This window comes from Ceratotherium simum, chromosome 19, assembly GCF_057802395.1.
Source record: "Ceratotherium simum simum isolate JZ-2026a chromosome 19, ASM5780239v1, whole genome shotgun sequence".
Lineage (NCBI taxonomy): Eukaryota > Metazoa > Chordata > Mammalia > Perissodactyla > Rhinocerotidae > Ceratotherium > Ceratotherium simum.
The window spans coordinates 30,160,168-30,178,948 of record NC_141918.1 but is presented as its reverse complement, the minus strand read 5'-3'; the positions used below and the strand labels follow the sequence as shown (position 1 = coordinate 30,178,948).

The 18,781-nt window shown below is 42.7% G+C and overlaps 1 protein-coding gene and 1 pseudogene across 4 annotated transcripts in view; one reads left to right on the top strand and one right to left on the bottom strand.

Annotated features, from left to right (window-relative positions):
* SOBP (sine oculis binding protein homolog) overlaps positions 1-14,666 on the bottom strand; it is a 160,360-nt gene extending 145,694 nt beyond the window's left edge. For 3 of the 4 annotated variants that reach the window (XM_087443958.1, XM_087443961.1, XM_087443960.1), the window contains exons 1-2: positions 14,039-14,666; positions 366-504 (exon numbers count right to left, since the gene is read on the bottom strand). In XM_087443958.1, coding sequence (XP_087300084.1) covers positions 366-504; positions 14,039-14,134 — 235 coding nt within the window. In that variant the 5' untranslated portion in view covers positions 14,135-14,666. Of the gene's footprint in view, positions 1-365; positions 505-2,844; positions 2,925-14,038 lie in introns of those variants that run through there. The other variant, XM_087443962.1, reaches the window with a different exon arrangement.
* On the top strand, positions 14,161-14,793 carry LOC147914519 (uncharacterized; annotated as a pseudogene).
* The last annotated feature ends 3,988 nt before the right edge of the window (positions 14,794-18,781 follow it).

Below are 18,781 nucleotides of genomic sequence, written 5' to 3'. Positions count from 1 at the left end.
TTCACTTAAGAGAAAGCACCAGTCCCCAACAACTGATATATCAAAGGGCTCAGGAAACTAGGAGAAGTTAGCAAACATTGTCCCTGTCTATAAATTTGTGGGCAGGACCACAGCACTTAAGATCCCTAGTCCTTGTCTAGCTAGCTCTCCCACTGCTGGAAGGAGATTAAGCGGCATCTATTTTTGTTTTATGTTGCTCTTTTACATTCTGTGGCATTCTGCTTATGGGAAAGCACTACTGGGGATGTACATTTAAATCAACCATTGGCATAATCAACAAAATGAGTCCCAAAGCAACTTAATTCTGGCAGGTTGAGATAGTTAATCCTTCTTTGCATGAACAAAGGGACATTAAATGTCATTACCTTTGAGAACAGAAATGTGCTGCCGGCTCTCTCCATCTGTAGGGTAGCTCCTGAATTCAATATCTTCACCATCTTTCAATTCAACCTTATCATAGCCATACCAGCCAAGGAGTTCATTCATTGTGTTTTCTGCAAAGTTCTGAAAAAGAAGCATAGGCTACTTATTTATATAATCAATAACTATTTGAAAAGAATGCATAAAACAAATTCTGTTTGCACTACCCATTTGCTGCCAGCCCTGCCCCACCTCCCTTAGAGTTGTGTTCATTTTTCAAATCATGTTCAAAAATTGTAATGCATTTAAATCTCAGGATGACGCATTCAATTATGACAGGCCTTCAGACATTTGCATTTTAAAGATAATAAGAAAAAAGGTATTTGTCAGTTTTGCTTACGAATAGGAAGTCATATATTAGCATATTCTTCTGCAAAGTCTCTATACCACACTAACAGAAAAATATTGAAAGAGAAAGCACAAAAACAGCTAAGAAAATATTTTGAAAATGAAAACAATTAACTTTTTTGTGGCTCAGCTTAATTTTTTAAATTAGAATTGCTTTCTGATTCAGGTGTTGTTTCTTAACATGACTCTTATCACAGATAAAGCAAAAATTCAGCAAGGAAATAATTTCTCAATTGTCAACCACTACCATACACAAAGCTGAATAGGCTTCAAGGGTCTCCCTTTTTAATTTCCCCTTTTGCAAGAGTATTCTTTAAAAATCAAAGCATAATTTGCCTTACAAATTTCATTAGCAACAGATTCTTTCTCCATGAAATCAGAGGTCACTATGATTATCTTCTGACAAATAACACAGAAGTACCAAATATCTTTAAGGTTACCAGCCAGCCCCGATTGTGGATAACATGAAAACACATTATGAACTATAAATCAATATATAAACGTAAAGTATTATTATTGTTGTTATTATCGATATCAAACTGTGGAAATAATGGGTGTAGTTGGACAGATTTAAAGCTTTACTATCAGGTGACTATTTTTTATGAACTTAACAACTGCTAGATATTGAAACAAGATGTGACTGTGTATGTTAATGATCTTAATGCACCTTAAAGAACCTCTATCTGAGAAATAGAGAGTAGAGTGGTGGTTACCAGGGGTTGGAGGGTGGGGGAAATTGGGAGATATTAGTCAAAGGGTACATACTTCCAGTTATAAGATTAACAACTTTCGCGATCTAATGTACAACATGGTGATTATAGCTAATAATACTGTGTCATATACTTGAATGTTGCTGAGAGTGTAGATCTTAAATGTTCTTACCACAAAAAAGAAATGGTAACTGTGTGATGGGATGGAGGTGGTAGCTAACACTATGGTGATAACTATTTTGCAATACGTAAATGTATCAAATCAACACATTGTACACCTTAAACTTACACAATGTTATGTGTCAACTATATCTCAATAAAGCTGGAAAAAAATTTTAATTAAAAAAAGGACTCTATATTACAGAGTAAGGGCTTAATAAATGTTTGTTTAATGAGTTTTTTAAAAAGCATCTCTATCTGGCAAGGCAGCCTGAACCTCCTAGACTGGGCTAGAAAAACTATATTTTCTAGGGGCCGGCCCAGTGGCTTAATGGTTAAGTTCACGTGCTCCGCTTCAGCGGCCAGGGGGTTCACAGGCCCGCATCCCAGGCTCGGACCTAGCACTGCTTATCAAGCCACGCTGTGGCAGGCGACCCACATATAAGGTCGAGGAAGACGGGCACAGATGTTAGCCCAGGGCTGATCTTCCTCAGCAAAAAAAAGAGGAGGACTGGCAATGGATGTTACCTCAGGGCTAATCCTTCTCACCAAAAAAAAGCCAACTATATTTTCTAACCTTCTCTGTGACTCAAAGAATCTTTTCTCATTCTCCCTAGAAGGTGTCATTTCTGAATTACACTGGGATGTATAATTTATATAGATGAAACAAAGCACCGAGGCTAAACCAGAGTATGCACAGCCTCGACGTGTGAGTTCCATGTTCTCTTGAATTTCACAACTTTAGATTTCAGCAGGGGTTGCATAAAAAAGAAAAGATATTACTCTAGTGACTCCACAAAAACAAACCTGGCATTTCAAACCACCCACAGGATGCTAGAATTTTTTTGTTTCAGTACCCACTTAAGCTCAAAGTTCCAACTGGGTCGATCTGTGATGGTATAGCGCACAAGCAATTAAAAAAAAAAAATCCAACCAGATTGATTCAGTGTTACCATTCACAAGGCCAACAGTCAGCCATATCAAGCTTTAGTGAGGCATTTATTCTCTCTGATGGCTGGTCATGTCCACATTAAATAGACATTCTTTTCATGAATGCACAAGGATGATATGATCGATATACATAATAAGCTCAGCAACTTCTGGAATACCACTGAGGAGGACGCAGCTAAATGCTGCTCTACTCAATCAAAAGAGATCCCTTTAATGAGGAGTCAGTCTCCCCTAACACCCAATTTCTTTCACTGACCTGAGTGCCTGGACTGGAGAATTACAGTCCCTGAGCACACAAATCGAGGTCCTCCATCAGTGGGCTGGCAGCAGAAATCTCCAAGGATAAGGATTACACCTTGCATCAAAAAACCAATTCCCAACAGTGTTAATAGCCAAGTTCAAGCCACCCTATTGGTCTGTGTGCTGTTTGTCCCAATCTCTAAGAGAACTGTGCCAAGAAGACGGAAAATCTTTTGCATAGTAACTCCTGGACACCATATCCAATTTTCTAGACCGTTTGTGTCTGGGCGCCTCTCTCTCCGGTTCTTTCTAACCTCTGAAGTGACACAAAGGCTACAGATGCATAGTTCATGGAGAAACCTCCCAGCCAAGGATATAGATTTGTTTGTTTTAGTCCAGCTGCAAATCCATTCAGCCTTTCATAACCAGTCCCAGGGATGGGATCCAGAAGTTTCAGACATTTGGGTAAAAACTGAAACCTCAACTGGATTACTAACACCAAATTCATATTATTTGGGCATCCTAACTGCATCACTTAGTTTATGGTTTGTGCTGAAAATTCAGAGGCTTCACGGGACAATCAATAAGAACTTGATCTATTCCATGATTTTCGAGTTACTATAAATGTCAGCGAAAATAAACCTGAAAGCATTCCCTTTCTTGTCATTGAAAATAAAAATAAACACCTTAATGTTTTGATATATGATCACAAAAGTAGAAAACGAAAGGTTTATAAAGCCTCAAGCCATAAATCTCAAACTTTCATGAGAGGAAAAAGATGAAAGAAAGAGAAAACAAACACCAGAGTTTCTTATAATGTAACTACAAGAAATAGACTACTACCTCTGTCTTATACACTATTGTATTAAGAAATCAAAAAACCCCAAGGAATAAATAATTTAAAACTTTTAATTCCTGGGTAGAATTTGATGGTCGATATCATATAGGCTGGTTATGGTGCTAAACCGAAGGAAATGAAATAGATTTTTGAAGTTACCATCTAAGAGATATAACATATTCTAGGAGAAATGAATTAATGTTTATGGCCTATAAGGATTTTCAAGTCCTTCTGGTAAAGAATTCCAACAGCTATGTTTTCAACATTTTTTGTATCACTATCCTTAAAAAAAAAAGTGTTCTATTAGAAGAATTATTCCTTTCCTACATAAGTTTCTTAGTAAGTTATGTTTATTAAAATGGTGAAAAACTTAAGGTGGTAAGAGCTAAAATGTAGAGATTTTGAGGCACGGATGTCCAATAATAGGACAAGCTACTGTAGCAGGGATGTCGTAAAATTTGCTTCCCCCCAAATCTTCACCCAGCATCTGTCCTGGACACTTGGGGCGGGAAACCAAAGTCGAGTCTCTTCAAGCCCCTCCCAGCTCTAAGATCCTGTGAAATCAAAGAACTTCCACTTATATAAGAAATAACATACCTTTTGCAAAGAAATATCATAATTATAGTGATCATACATCATAAATTTTACTGAACAGCCACTATTTCAAATATTTTATCATTGTTCCCATAAACCATCAAAATGTGCCAGAAATTTCAATATTCTGGCATCTGAATTACATTTTGCAGACTGCCTCTCGCCCTTGGAAGTGGCACAAAAATCCTCTCTCATACCATGTGGTCCAATTTGGGTTTGGAAAATAGGTCACTATAATTATAATGATAATGTCTAACACTCTTATAGCACTTTATACTGTTTCCACATCCTTTAACTTCCCTGTTCCTTTCAATAACCCTATGAGTTAGGTATTTGATTTCCACAATAAACTTTTGGTGAACCCATGTGACATTCTTATTTTACAACAGAAAATTAGAGCATCCAGAAGGTGAATGACAGGCATGAGAGATCACCCAGCACAGTCAGAACGAAAATACAGATCTTCTGATTCATATACCAGGCTTCTTTCTATTATAAATTCTGCACAGTCCAATGTGTCAGCAATTCCAAAGAAGCTACCTCCTTGGACCAATCAAAAAGTCGAAAAAATACCATAGGATGTCAATATCACATATTGACATACCATAGGATGTCAATATCACATATAAAGAGGTTTCCAACCAAGGCATATCTACCTACCTATGTCATATCTACCTATGTCAAGACTTTGCTTGCTTTCAGATTTGATCACTGGCCTCTACTCTCCTTAACTATTTGTAGTGTTGGAATGGAGATTCTCAAAATTCACAATTAAAATTTAATCTTATTTTGACAATTTTTTGACATCACATCAGACTCTAATTGCTTTGCACTTCTAAAACTTTACCCCCATACTTCTTCCTCACCCTTTTCCAACTCCCATCTATCACCTCCAGTACTCCTAAGGAAAGAAGAAAATCCTAACATTTAGTCTGAAAGCATGATCTCTTCCTAGAATTTTTTTAAAAAAAGAAAGATGGTGGAAAGGCAGGTAATTTTACTATTTCCCCACTCCCCTGAGTTTTTTCTATACTGGAAAATTTTATTTTTGTTGGAACTTAGTTCCCAGGACATTCATTAGACACTCTCTTTATTCAACTGGAAGTACTATACAAATGTCAAAGTTCAACCTAAGTGATTTTTTTTTTTTTTTTTTTTTTTTGCTGAGGAAGATTTGCCCTAAGCTAACATCTGTTGCCAATCTTCCTCTTCTTGCTTGAGGAAGATTCTCCGTGACCTAACATCTGTGCCAATCTTCCTCTATTTTGTATGTGGGTCACCACCACAGCATGGCAGCCAATGAGTGGTGTAGGTCTGCACCCGGGAACCAAACCCAGGCCACCAAAGTGGAGCACACTGGACTTAACCACTAGGCCATGGGGCCAGCCCCTAAATGATTTTTAATTGAACATTTTACCAGATAAATAATAAAAAATTGACTTTCACTTTGAAACTCTCAGTAATTACAGATTCCCAAAATACCTCTGAAATGCAAGTACTTCAAGGTCTTCAAAAAGGACTAATGATCTTATTTTGAAAGTACCAAACAGATTTTCAAATATAGGTAGGCACCACTGGTTTCTTTCATTCCAGGCCTTGCATAACTAAATACTGACGTGCTTTCAATTTTGTATCCTACCCAAGAAAGCAGCAAGTTTTCAAAGAGCTCCCAATCATTCATTTGAATGTGAGAAAAGCCATGTCCTTCCTCTCCCACAAATATAATTCCCATTTTCACTCTAAGTCCTAGTTCACTCCACAGTTCTAGTAAAATATATCATCCATCTCAAACACACTGTAAGTTACCTGAGGACAGAAACCTTTTGTTTCATTTTATGCCTCACCTAGCACAATGCCTAGCACTTAGAATGTACTCAAAAAATGTGCTAATACATTTGGATATCTTCACAAATAATTTTTTTAAATGTATAAATACTGAAAAATCATCAAACAAAATCCAGGAAAACTGATTCTAAAAATAAACATGAGAAAGTTTAAAAAAATTATAATATCTAGTGTTAATGAGCACTCCCATACTATTAGGAATTTAAATTGATTCAACTTTTAGAAAAAGTAATTTGATTCTATGCATTAAAAGCCTTAAAAATTTACATACTGTTTGATTCAGCAATTTTATTTCTAGGCATTGCAGAGACTATTCTAAGGAAATAGGTACAAAAATATGCATGTTCAGGAAAGTTTATCTCACTACTGTTTTCTTAGAAACAAACTATATGCCAAACAATGGGAATCCGATTAAATAAAGTATAGCTTAGTCATGGAATGACTAAAATGGAATACTATTTCCCACTAAAATATATGCCATAGATAAATTTTCACTGCCATGAAAAGCCATTAACAATATATTAGGGCCGGCCCCGTGGCTTAGCGGTTAAGTGCACGCGCTCCGCTGCTGGCAGCCCCGGTTCGGATCCCGGGCGCGCATCAGTGCACCGCTTCTCCGACCATGCTGAGGCCACGCCCCACATACAGCAACTAGAAGGATATGCAGCTATGACATACAACTCTCTACTGGGGCTTTCGGAGGAAAAAAATAAATAAATAAAATCTTTAAAAAAAAATATATATTAAATTTTAAAAGGAAGGTTAGTACACTATAAGACCATTTTTGTTTTTTAAAAAAACTATATATCATACATAGAAAAGAACATGAAAAGACATACATCAAAATGTTGACAGTAATTGTGTCTAGGTGGGAAAATTATAGGCTTTGTTTTCCTTTTTGCTTATTTGTATTACTTATTCTACTATTTCTGTCATGTCCATGTATTATTTTTGCAAAAATAAAAAATAGTTTTAACTAAAAATTAATTAACACAGTCATCTCATAGACAATCATGCAAGCCATATTCACAGTCGTAACAACAATCAAAAGGATCTGTCATTATATTACTTAACTTCAAAACATTCTGACACTCATTATCCAAGAAAGTAGAGCATATGAGAAATACTTTCAAAAGAAAAGGAAACCACCAATTCTGAGCAATTTATAAGGCGGGAAAAAAATTCTAGTATCTCTGCTAGTTAAGGTGATGAATAATAGAATAACGGTTATTTTTGGAAAATATTTTATCTCCCTTTTCACCTCCATGTGTTCTGACTGACTTCTGAGGTAGAGTTCTATTCAGCATCATTGGACTGGATAATTGAGATTTTAAAAATGGGGGTGGGGTCTGCAAAAGCGAGGCAGAGTCCTGTTCCAAGTTCCAGAGTGAAGTAGGAATTGAACTTGGTTAGAAGCCAGTTTCTAGCTCTATTCCCAGGTCTGGCCTAGGGCTGAGTCTAAGTCATTTCTCTTAACACAGACCCAGTGGATTGGTTTTATTTTACGGACCTGCCAAGAAGAAGGTCGGGAGGTAAAATTTAAACAGTGCAAAGGAAATATTGGAAGAGTCCTTTACAGATTACAAAGTCCTTCCACATTCACGATCCTGCTGGATCAGATGGTATCCTAAAGACGAGCCACTCCCCACAGATGACCCATTACAGGGTCATCCACATGCATGAAATAATAAGAGTGGCCAGATTCACACTCTTGGTGCAGACTTTAACCATCGAGCCCTGCTGTTTTTACCTGAACTACAGCTTTTTAGCTTGAAATCCTAAGAAGCTCATCACTGAGCTCTATCTGGCTCATTTTGCAGCATTGTTCTCAGCCCCAACACAACGATTATAATGCAGTTTTGAGGGCAGAGGACACATCATAACACTAAAATCCAGCTCCAGCCTGGAGCAGCCCTGAGAAGAAAGTCTTGTCTTATTGATGTATTCTGAATTGGATAGCTATATAATTGGCATATGAAACCAAAATTGTGTGTTTCCACATTTAAAATCGATGTTGTTTTATTGTCTTCTTGTGACACAGAACAGACAATTATGTCCCCCACATTTTAATCTGTGGCCGGGACATCAAGTATCCTAAAAAAGGTCAAACAAATGCTGTGAAATTGTGGATACCAGCCCTCAGGCTAACATTGTGGCAAGCATGGCAGGTGTGCAGCTGTGTGCAGCTGTGTCCTATCACAGCTGCAGAACTGCCCTAAAAATCACCAAGACTTGTTACATGGTTTGCCTGTCCTTGCCAAAGCCACTGGCCTTAAGGCAGGACAGAGTTCTATAGCCCTTTGGTTACAGAAGAGATATTAACACCCATCAGTCTACAGATCCTTAAATATACATTCAGCAAATCTCACTCACCACATGCTTTCATGTCTGTTTACATGTTTCAATTGGCACCATCAAAAACAAAGTACTCTATTTTTTCTCATTCTACCCTTTAGGAAATATTCAATAATCTTATTAGCTTGAGAGTGCAAGTGTGGCTGACTTCCCATTCCACAGAGGAAGTTTTAGACTTCAGAGATTTTTAAATGATCCACCTTCTATTACTTCTACCATTTTTTTAAAAAAAGAAGTATAAAGATTCCATAAAAAGGACACTTCCTTAGAAGATATGAAAAGTCTGGTCACCCTAACAAGACACTACTTTTCCCTGGAACTCTCCTATTTCAGACAGTCACTTGTACTTACTGATATTTGCCTTTTTTGAGGCTCTGTTTCTGACTTTCCTTTAAAAACTCGGTTACCTCTTGGTCTCTGTGAGTCTGTCTTTCACACAAGGAGAGTAGGGCTTGGCTTCTCAGAGCAGTGCTTGGCAAGCACAGAGGCAGGAAACGCAGAAGGGAATGAGTCTGTCAGACTCATTTTCTTCTAGTTCAAATGTTTATTTCAGATTTGGGAGGAAGTGGAGTGGTTCCTTTCCATTTCCTCGTCTCTAGAACCTGCGAGTTGTATCAGGCTTAGAGAATCTCGCTCTACCGCACATCATCCTCACAGGTTCACAGATGGAGAAAGAGACTCTTTTTAGAAAACCCCTGGTTTCAACAGAGTGGAATTCATAGCTCTCGGTGCCCTCCCAGGACTATCTTTTATGGGTTTAGACTGGAGCGTTGAGCAGGACAACTGAGAACAATGTGGAGGATAAGGCTGGTGGGCTCAGAAACATCCTATACTAGCTCCCAAGCAGCAACGGTCATGTCCCAACTAACATTAGTCCCCAGCCCTGCCATGTGGCACACCTGAGGCCACTGCTCAGCTGGGGAGGTCTAACATAATTTGTGAACTCCTGAGCCTACTTTCTAGGTCCCTGAGACTTACCATGTCTGATACCTGGATGGTGTTTCAGCAGCAAAACTGAAAATATACCTGTTTTAGTAATGAGCTTTCAACCATAAACACACTCACTTTTCCAATCCACGTGCTGATTTCTCTCTATACATATTTTTTAAAGATTTTATTTATTTATTTTTTCTCCCCAAAGCCCCAGTAGATAGTTGTGTGTCATAGCTGCACATCCTTCTAGTTGCTCTATGTGGGACGCGGCCTCAGCATGGCCGGAGAAGCAGCGCGTCGGTGTGAGCCCGGGATCCGAACCCGGGTCGCCAGCAGTGGAGCGCGCTCACTTAACCACCAAGCCACGGGGCCGGCCCTATACATATTTTTTAAAGCCAAGCTATTTATCTCACTGCACTCACCAGCTCGGCTCTGCACTTGCTTTATTGTCTATGCAATAGACAAAGGTCATTTTTAATGCCAAATGGAGACCATCAGAAACCAAACTAGAAAATCTTGTGGTCAGTTTACTGCTTAAACTCTAACAGATGTGCCCAACTCTATTTTAGGTACAAATTACTTACTGAAAATATTTATAGACAGAAAACTCTTCAGCAAAGGAGACCCTAAGACATTTAACACAGATTATCCTATAGTTTAGCAATTGATAATGAAGCCAAACATTGTAAATGCATTAATTATAGTTTGTTTAGGAAAGTTTCAGGGCAGAGTGCTCCACCTAATCACCTTGGTTTTGTCAAAGAGTTTTAAAAGATAAAAGTCTGACTCATTATCTCGACTCATAGTTTAGATTTTGTGAGTTGTATTACGCTTTGGGAGTCACTAGTCATGTTCGCTAAGATCTATGTGCACAAAATACATACTCTGAAGTGCAACTATATTTACACATCCAACAGTACAAACTCGTTTTTATATTATATCTACCATGTTCTGGGTGAACTCCTGAAATGAATTAACCTTTCCATATGTTGGAATTCCCTCCTAAGATCCATTTATTATGATACTTGTGAGCTAACAGTATATTGAAGACATATTACATTAGATACCATCACAATATTCACTTTAGAAACCAAAAGATGTCAAAATATAAATTGCATCGCCATCTGATTTTTTAAAATCCTCTCTGTTCGTCATCAATTAAATAAGGCATATTGATTGTAAGTACAGCAAAGTAACAAGTCTTTTTAATCAAGAAAAAACAGGATGAAGGGAAGAAGGAGAAAAGGAAAGATAAAGAAACATTGTAAAGGTCATAGTGAGACAAACATTTCTATTTGCAGATATTTTCACTAAAGTACACTATAAGCAAGCTATGCCAAGTCATGTACTTTTCACACACAAAATTATATTGTATCAAATTTAAATTTGTTACAAGTGTCATGTACATTAAACCAGTGATAACGAAAATGTAACTCGATATCTGATCTAGTGAAACAGCAACCAACATTAGCTCCCAGCCACGTGAAGACAATCTCCAATGCCACTGCTGGAGTCAGCTAAACCTCAGCCAGTTTGTCTTCTCCAGCCATTTTTAAATAAATATGTGACTATCTCAATTAGGAAATCTTGAAGGAAGTCTCTATGATGAGGCAATTTTGTTGCTCATTCTCAGCGCCCTGCATTTGCTGTACTTAAAATAGACACTTGTGCCAATGTCCTTTCTATTACCCGAAGGGGAAAAAAAATCACATACACACCAGTCCTTTTTCTTTGAGCTCACAGAGAAGCAACTTGATCCAACCAGTGTTGAAACCTGAGTAGGTCACTGTACACCACGATAAAATTCCCTAATCCCTGAGCCAAATCTCCCTAAGGGGGGCCTCCTCCTGATCCTCCACTTCCCAGGCTGACTTTTCCATTCGCTCTCTCCTCTTTCCCCCTTTCATTTCCCCTACCTTCAAGCCTTGATATGTGATCCGCAGTGGGGGCTCAGGTTTCCGTTTTTACAGCTTAGGCCGTGCTAGCTGTATACATTCCTTTCTTTCTGCCGGGCAGTGATTACTTACCAGGGCTTAGTTTACACTGGTCCAGATGAAAGCCGTTCAGATGAAGGCAAACACAGCCAGGCAACTCCAGCGGCACCGATATGAAGCTGCACAAGGCCACATTGTGTTCTCGGTGACATTTTGTTGCACATATTTTTATATAGAGCAACCAACTTATTATATTACTCTACACTTTAGGTTTGGGGAAATGGAGGGGTAATAATACCATAAGGTTTGGGGAGGGGTTTTATTGATGTGGTTATGAATATTAAAAGCAGAAAAATATTAATGAGCTCAAAATAACCCTTCCATCTTTTGACTTTGAGAAATGACTTTTTAAATGAGGACTTTTGGTGTTATTATATTAGAGGAATGCCTACTAAACAATTCCACTAGAACTGGGATTTCATGACTCACTGGCATGGTGTGCGTTGACATGACTGAAGATTTCGGCCAGAGGTCTCCTGTACATTGTTCCAAACCAGAGAGAAAATACCGATCCTACAGGCAATTGAATTAGTTGCTGCGTAAAACTTCTTATTTAATGCTACACTGTACTGAAACGATAAGGATTAAAACTTCAAATAGTAGGTGGTGATTTGGAAGGAAAATAACATTTTAAAAAGAGGAAATTCTGTGCACGAAGGTTAATTCCATACTTAGTCCTGTAGCATCGGCTAAAAATTGTGTAATTTTTCCCCTTCACACAATGTTGTTTTTGTTTCTTCCTCACCAGTTCAGACAAACATCTGTTATACTGTGGAAGGACAACTATCTCCCAAACCACGGAGTGCGCCCGCAGCCAAAGTCAACAACGCGAGCCCCAAGCATCGAGCACAGTCAGCCTTTATATCCAGCCGGGATAACATTTCACATGTTTTGATTAAAATTAGCTAATTTGTAATTCTAGAACCTATGAAACTTAAAAGCTGCCATCCATATAGATCACATTAAGCAGTGTTTTAAAGGGCCAGTGCACACCGTGATTTCCTAGTAGCTTCACCTCTGTCCTCCTCCTCCACCCCCAATTTAAAACGAAAAGGAAAAATGATCTGGAAATGCAGGACAGGAGGGAAAGGTAAATAAGGAAGAATGGTTATTGTAGACTGTTTGATTCCACCCCCATCGGAAGGCAACAACTCCTACCGGTGTCTTTTTTAAAAAACTACCTTTGGAATCAATAGTGGTTTCCATCACAAGGAATGGCATTGATTTCCAAGGCAAATCTTCCTTAACTCTCCTTGGACTGATGCTGCACCTCCAGCTTCCAGACACTAAGTTCCTCACCCAGAAATAAAAACCCTAACTCTAAAATTTAGATTGCTACAGACATTTCCTGGGGGAAAGGAAAGCTAAGCATATGCACTTAGGTACACATATAGGATGTATTATCCGTGTGCCCCTTTCTAAACATGGGCTTCATACAAGGCACTCTCACAGAATGCGCTTGTTCTAATCAAGAAAACGTCAAAACGCAACAAATTTCACTTAGTTGCATGCCATTTTCATCCAGTTTGTCTTTTAAATACAAACTTCACCAACCTGACCAAGTCAGCTGGCAGTGTTAAGGATTCTATGCAGAAGATGGGGAACACCAAGGCTGCCGAATGGAAAACTAAAGTCCCCCGAAATCTGCTACTTGTTTGTAACTGACGGAAAGAAAAAATATAAATAAAATTTTTTTTAAAATCAAGAGGGCCTCGTGAAATCAACACAGAATAAACCGCTCGCCTGGCAAAAGCTGCAACTTTATGGAAAATACGGGGGTACAAGGGGGACCAGGAGCTTAGCGGTGCTCTTGTGCAATCGCTCCAACGCGAACAGCTGGAGCGCCAGGCTGCTGCGCTCGCCACCTCTGGAGTACCGCTGGCCTGGCGGGGAGCCCGGCCTCGCCGAGAGGACTCCGGGCTGGCCTTTCCGAACAATGGGCAGGCGCCCTGAGAAGGCCGCCCCTCAGACAGCTATCTTTCAGCGGGGCTTGCCCCGGTCTGCTTAACTGGGAAGTGAAGCATGCAAAGGCGAGCGGGAGGCGGAGGCAGCCAAGGGAGAGGAGTGGGCAGGGGCGGGCAAAGCGAGCCGGCCGTCAAAACGGTACCCAGACCCGGGCCGCAACTCGCCCCGGCACTGACAGCCTCTTTACACCGTCGCAGTTGGCTACTCGGGGGGAAGCGGGGTCGAGGAACGAGGAGATGAACTGGGGAGTGGGGTGGAATCCAGCGCTCCCGGGGTGCCTCGGCCGGGCAGCTCCTAACTTTGGAAAGATCCGAGGGATGGTTCCCGAAGAAGGGGGAAAAACTATACCACCGAGTAAGAAAGCCTGTTCACCATGCCCACTCGCCACTTGGGCCCCGGGTCCCCTCCCCCTGAAACGCGCCTGTGCCAACCTGGGGTTTATAAGGTTAAATAGTATGTGGTTTCCCAGCCGCCCCTCACCCCCATCAAATCGGAGGTTGGCAAATCTCGGGGATGCAGCCCGCGAGTTGGCCTCTGTTTTGCACCTGGAGGAGCAGCTGAGGCGTTCTGGGCATCCTACAGAAACTGACAAGCGCTCCCTTGTACCCCCCAAATCCATACCGCGGCCCAAAGGGAGCGGGCGGAAGAAAGAGCTCCGTCTCTCCAGCCCCGAAGTCCAAAAATACCTTCATTTCCTCATTGATCTCCCTTTTCACTGGGTGAGCCGGTTTCCTGCTCCTTTTATTTTCCGGAGGTCTCCCTTCTTTCTCCATTTCTGCCATGTTTTTGTGTCTGGTTTCTGTGGAGATGAAATGGCTGCTGCCGCCGCCGGCGGCGGTGGTGGTGGTGGTGGTGGAGGTGGTGCTGATGGTGGCAATGCTGGCGGAGGTAGCGGTGCTGGCGGGGCTGGGGCCGGGGCTGGGGCTGGGGCTGGGAGGGGGGAGGGAAGGCAGGCGCCGGAGAAGCGGGGTCTCTTCTAGCGGCGGAGAACGTCAGTGGCTGTCAGAGGGAAAGGTTGCTCAAGGAGTCTCGGGGATGCCGCCGCCGCCGCTCCTGCTCCCGCTGCCGCCGCCGCCGCCGCCACCAACGCCGCCGCTGCCGCCGCTGCCCCTGCCGCCGCCGCTGCTTCTGCCGCTCCCGCCGCCGCCGCCGCCGCCGCCGCCGGGCTGCATCCTCGGTGCCCCGTGGAGTCGTCAGCCATCTTCCGTCGCTCTGTCCGTCTGCATGGGCGAGGGGAACGAGGGCCAGGCGCGGAGAGAGCTGCTCTGGGCGTGCGTGCGTGGATGTGTGTGTGCGCCCGGGAGAGCGCGCCAGCCCCGGCGCCCAGCGCCTCCCGCGAGCCGAGCCGGGGGCGGGCTGGGGGCCGGCGCGGGGAGGAGGGGGCGGGAGGGAGCCGGGGCAGGGAGGGGGCGGGAGGGAGGGGGAAAGGTGGGGGGGCTAGGACAGCCCCCAGCTCCCGAGCGGGCGTGGCTTCCACCGTCACTGTATACGCGGATGCTGCGCGGCGCCGGGGGCTGCTCGCGGCCGCTTGCTCATCGGCAGCGGGCACCGGCGGGACGCGGCGCCCCTCGCGGCCGCCACCTCTGCGCGACGCCCCCCGGGGCCGCTCCGACCCCAGCGGTTCTCCTTAGCTCCGTGATGTGGGCTCGGGTGGGTTTGGAGTTGGTTTTTGAGCCGGTGCTAGAAGCCGCTGAGGAAAAATGAATGGGGGTGAGGCGAGGAGGTTGGGCGGTGGGAGGGAACCGGGACCCGAGGTCGCGGTGCGAGAGCGCCGCTTTGCTCCCCCCGGGGAAGGCAGACTGAGCTCGCTGCCTTCGGATTGCAGCGCCGAGGTCTCGGGGGGGAAGGAAACCGCAGTCCTGACCTCCCCACAGCTGCCAGGGTAGAGTGTCCACCTCCGGGGGCCACCTCAGGGCGCATGGAGGCTGGAGGCCCCTTGAAGAGGGTCCCGCGCCCTGCTCCGCCGGTCCCCAACGCTGCGCGGTCTACGATTGGGCTTGCAAGAAAGCTTTTGCCCTCTCAGTGAACCACTTAGAAGTAGGACATCTCGGCCTTCAGCCCCCTGTTGTTTCTTTTCCCTCCAGTTCTTGCTCTCCTTCTTTCTCTCTCTCTCTCAGACTCACACACACACACACACACACGTGTCTCACTACAAAATAACAGCTTTACCCTGTGACCCCGCGCGCACCCTTGTCCCGGTGCCCTAGAATTAACCCCAAAAAGATTGGGTACTGCTGGGAGGGCAGGGTCCCGCGTAGGGTTCCATTCGCCACACCCGGGTGGGACCCTCCCCACCCCTGCCCGGCCGGCCGCCCTCCTTCCCCTCGACTTCCCCGCGCGCATCTGCTCTCCCCGGGCGCTGCTCACTCCTCTGCGCCCACGTGCCTCCTCTTTGGCCCTCTCGGTCCACGCCTGGGGCCGAGCTCGGACTGCGTTTGTCCTTCGATGGGTTGAGGCATTGGCGTGAACCGTTTAATAAGGCTTCAGTGAGACACGCAGCCCCGAACGCTTGTACACGCTGCGGGGGACACACTGACGTTCCCGGCTTCGCTTTCCCGCGCCGCGATACTTCGTGATTACCTGACACAATGCGATATGGGGGTGTCCATTGTTCCACTGCTTGTTATTGTGGAGTGTTCATTATGACAGTGGTGGAACTTAAAATTACACAATTTGTTGTTAAGATCTTAAAGATAGAATGAATTCGATGTGGGGGTATGAGTAAGCTTTCCGTTAAAATCTCAGTTTGGCCTGTCAAACGAGGCTCATTCTGGGTATTACATTGCCTAATTTGCATTTTAGCATTGTTTTGTTTCTTAAACGTGAAATTAGAGATATTTGGGAGCGTACTCAGGAGGGCTGAGCACCTCCACGTCGGCTGTTATGCATTTTAGCATTATTTTGTTTCGTAAACGCCAATTACAAATACTTGGGAGTGTACCCAAAGAATTGAGCACCTCCTCTCCCCTCTTCTCTTCCCGGTCTGGAGGAAGCGAGGGGAAGCCGCACCCCACTCCTCGTGGCTCGCCTGGGATCCAGCGAGGCCAGAGTGAGCGGAGCCGAACCAGGCTCCGCTCCTGCAAGGGTCCGCGCGAAACGCCCCGGGGAAAAGTTAAAAATCCTGGAGCGGTTATCCGGAACGCAGAAAAGTCAAGAGAGGAGGATTGATGAGGTTTTAGGGAGCGCTCTGAATACAGGCGTCCCCTAATCAAGATTTTTCCAGTAGTCTCTGGGAGCGTACCCAGGTATACGCAGGTTGTGAGCCCAAGTCCTCTGCCCAGGTCTCACAGCCAGTAGTAACCCACAGCGGGGACCTATGGCGACCCATGCAGCAAGGATGCCGAGAGGAGCCCAAACCTGTTTGCACGAACACTACCCTCCCCCCTTCTTGGAACGGCGACACAGCATGCCCCAGTGTGTGAGAGTGGGTGTATTTCGCAGTGAGGAATAGTATTCTAATGCTGTTGCCGGGAGGGAGAAAAGAAGAGTGAGTCTTTTTGGTTTTTAAATCTGAATTTCATCCAAAACATCTGATAAATAATATGTGGGTTGGAATTAGTTTGTTTTCTCTGTTTTGTCCTCTTGGTCTTTAATGAGAAGGAGTGAGAAAACTTTTTTTGGATTTTTGAATATTCTAAAACTGTGGAAACATATGTTGTAAAGTGTACACAAAGAGAAGCTTTTTGTCTTCTGGAAACATATTTAAGTCCCCTCTGTTTCCTTTGGTGCTAGAACCATTACAATTGGTTCACTGTTGTTCAGCTGATATCAAATAACAAGTTATATACCCCAAGTCCTAAGATACAGTTTCACAAGTTAAGAATAAAATAAACAGAAAAGGTGAACTGCAGCCCAGCGTTATATTTAGAGGCAGCTATACTTCCTTTAAAGAAAATTGCTTACTCTGCAATGGTTTAGGAGTTTAATAAAAATAATAATATTAATCAGCCACCTGTTCCTTCACTGGCATATGGTCGTCCAGAAAACTGAGGTGAGAACATTGTATTAGAATACACAATGCATATCTTCAGTGACAGAATGAAAGTTCATAAAGTGTGTGTGAGTGAACTTTTAGTCTAGAATGAACTTCAGAACTAATGATTGTTATACCTTATTAATGGCAAGCTGTAAGTTTCTTGAAATTTATGATAGAAGAAGACATACAAGAGTTGCTGCTTTATGAATTTGGACATACCATGAGTTTAGTAATGTTCTCTGGATGACTTCATACAACCTGTAAGAGTATAATCCTATGTGGATAGGAACAATCTCATACATATTTCAGAAGAGTCACTCTTTTGCTACTATGACTTACCCTTATGCTCTCCAGTCACCAGCTCACACACACACATACACATATCCAAGGCTCTGGACATAGAAAAAGTATTTAATTTTCCCTTTACTACCCCTGCCAGTCACCATAATGGGTACAAGACGACCTTTCATACATTCCTCAGGTATATTTTTGTGACTTCTTTTACTCTTCAGGGCTGCTCTTAGTATTCATTCTAGCCTGATTCACCTAGAAAATACATCAGAAAGTGGATGGCAAGAAGCTAGGGTAATCTGCCTTGGGCCCTTAACCTCTAGATCGGCTTCTTTGTTATCTCCATGAACACCTAACTGAGAGGCCCAGTCCTCATGCCTGGTAAGGAATTAATAAATATTTGCTGATTGATTAGTGTGACATAATAACAAACTTATAAAGAGATTTTCCTGTGTATTATTGGAAATTAGTGCTCACCTTGAACAAGCTCTGTGATTTAGTCAAATATGGAGAGTAAAATACATGGAATAATGACTATGCTGAACACATTATAAGAATTATCTCGTTTAATATTCACAAAATCCTGTAATGCAGCTTCTTTTGTTATCCCCATTTCACAGATAAAGAAACTAAGGCTTACACAAGCTAAGTTATTAACTCACAAACTAGTGAATATTGGGATTTGAATCCATAACTTTCTGTCCAACTCTAGGTTTGGAGTTCTTGACACTATGCTAATCTGCTTTAATGAATTCCTTTTAACAATCTGTATTTTATCTAATCTAAGGCCCACATTTTCCACCTTTTAACATATCTGAGATTGTGATGTATTTTGCAATGAATTTTTACAATGGTAAATCACAGCTTTCTTTCTCCCTCAGTGGTATATAAAATAATAGGATATTTTCCAATCAGTAGTGTATTTGGTTATGTTAGGTTATGCTGTAATAGCAAATCATCAGAAAATCTCAGAGACTTAAAACAACAAAGGTTTATACTTCTTGCTCACACAAAGTCTGCTGAAGATCTGTGTGACTCTCCAGAGCAACTGTGCTCCATGTGATGGTTTGGCGTCACACCTCCATAACAGCATGTGCTTCCACAGTCACTACTGTGGGAGAAGATGGAGCCATGGAGGCTCTCACACCAGCAATTAAATTCT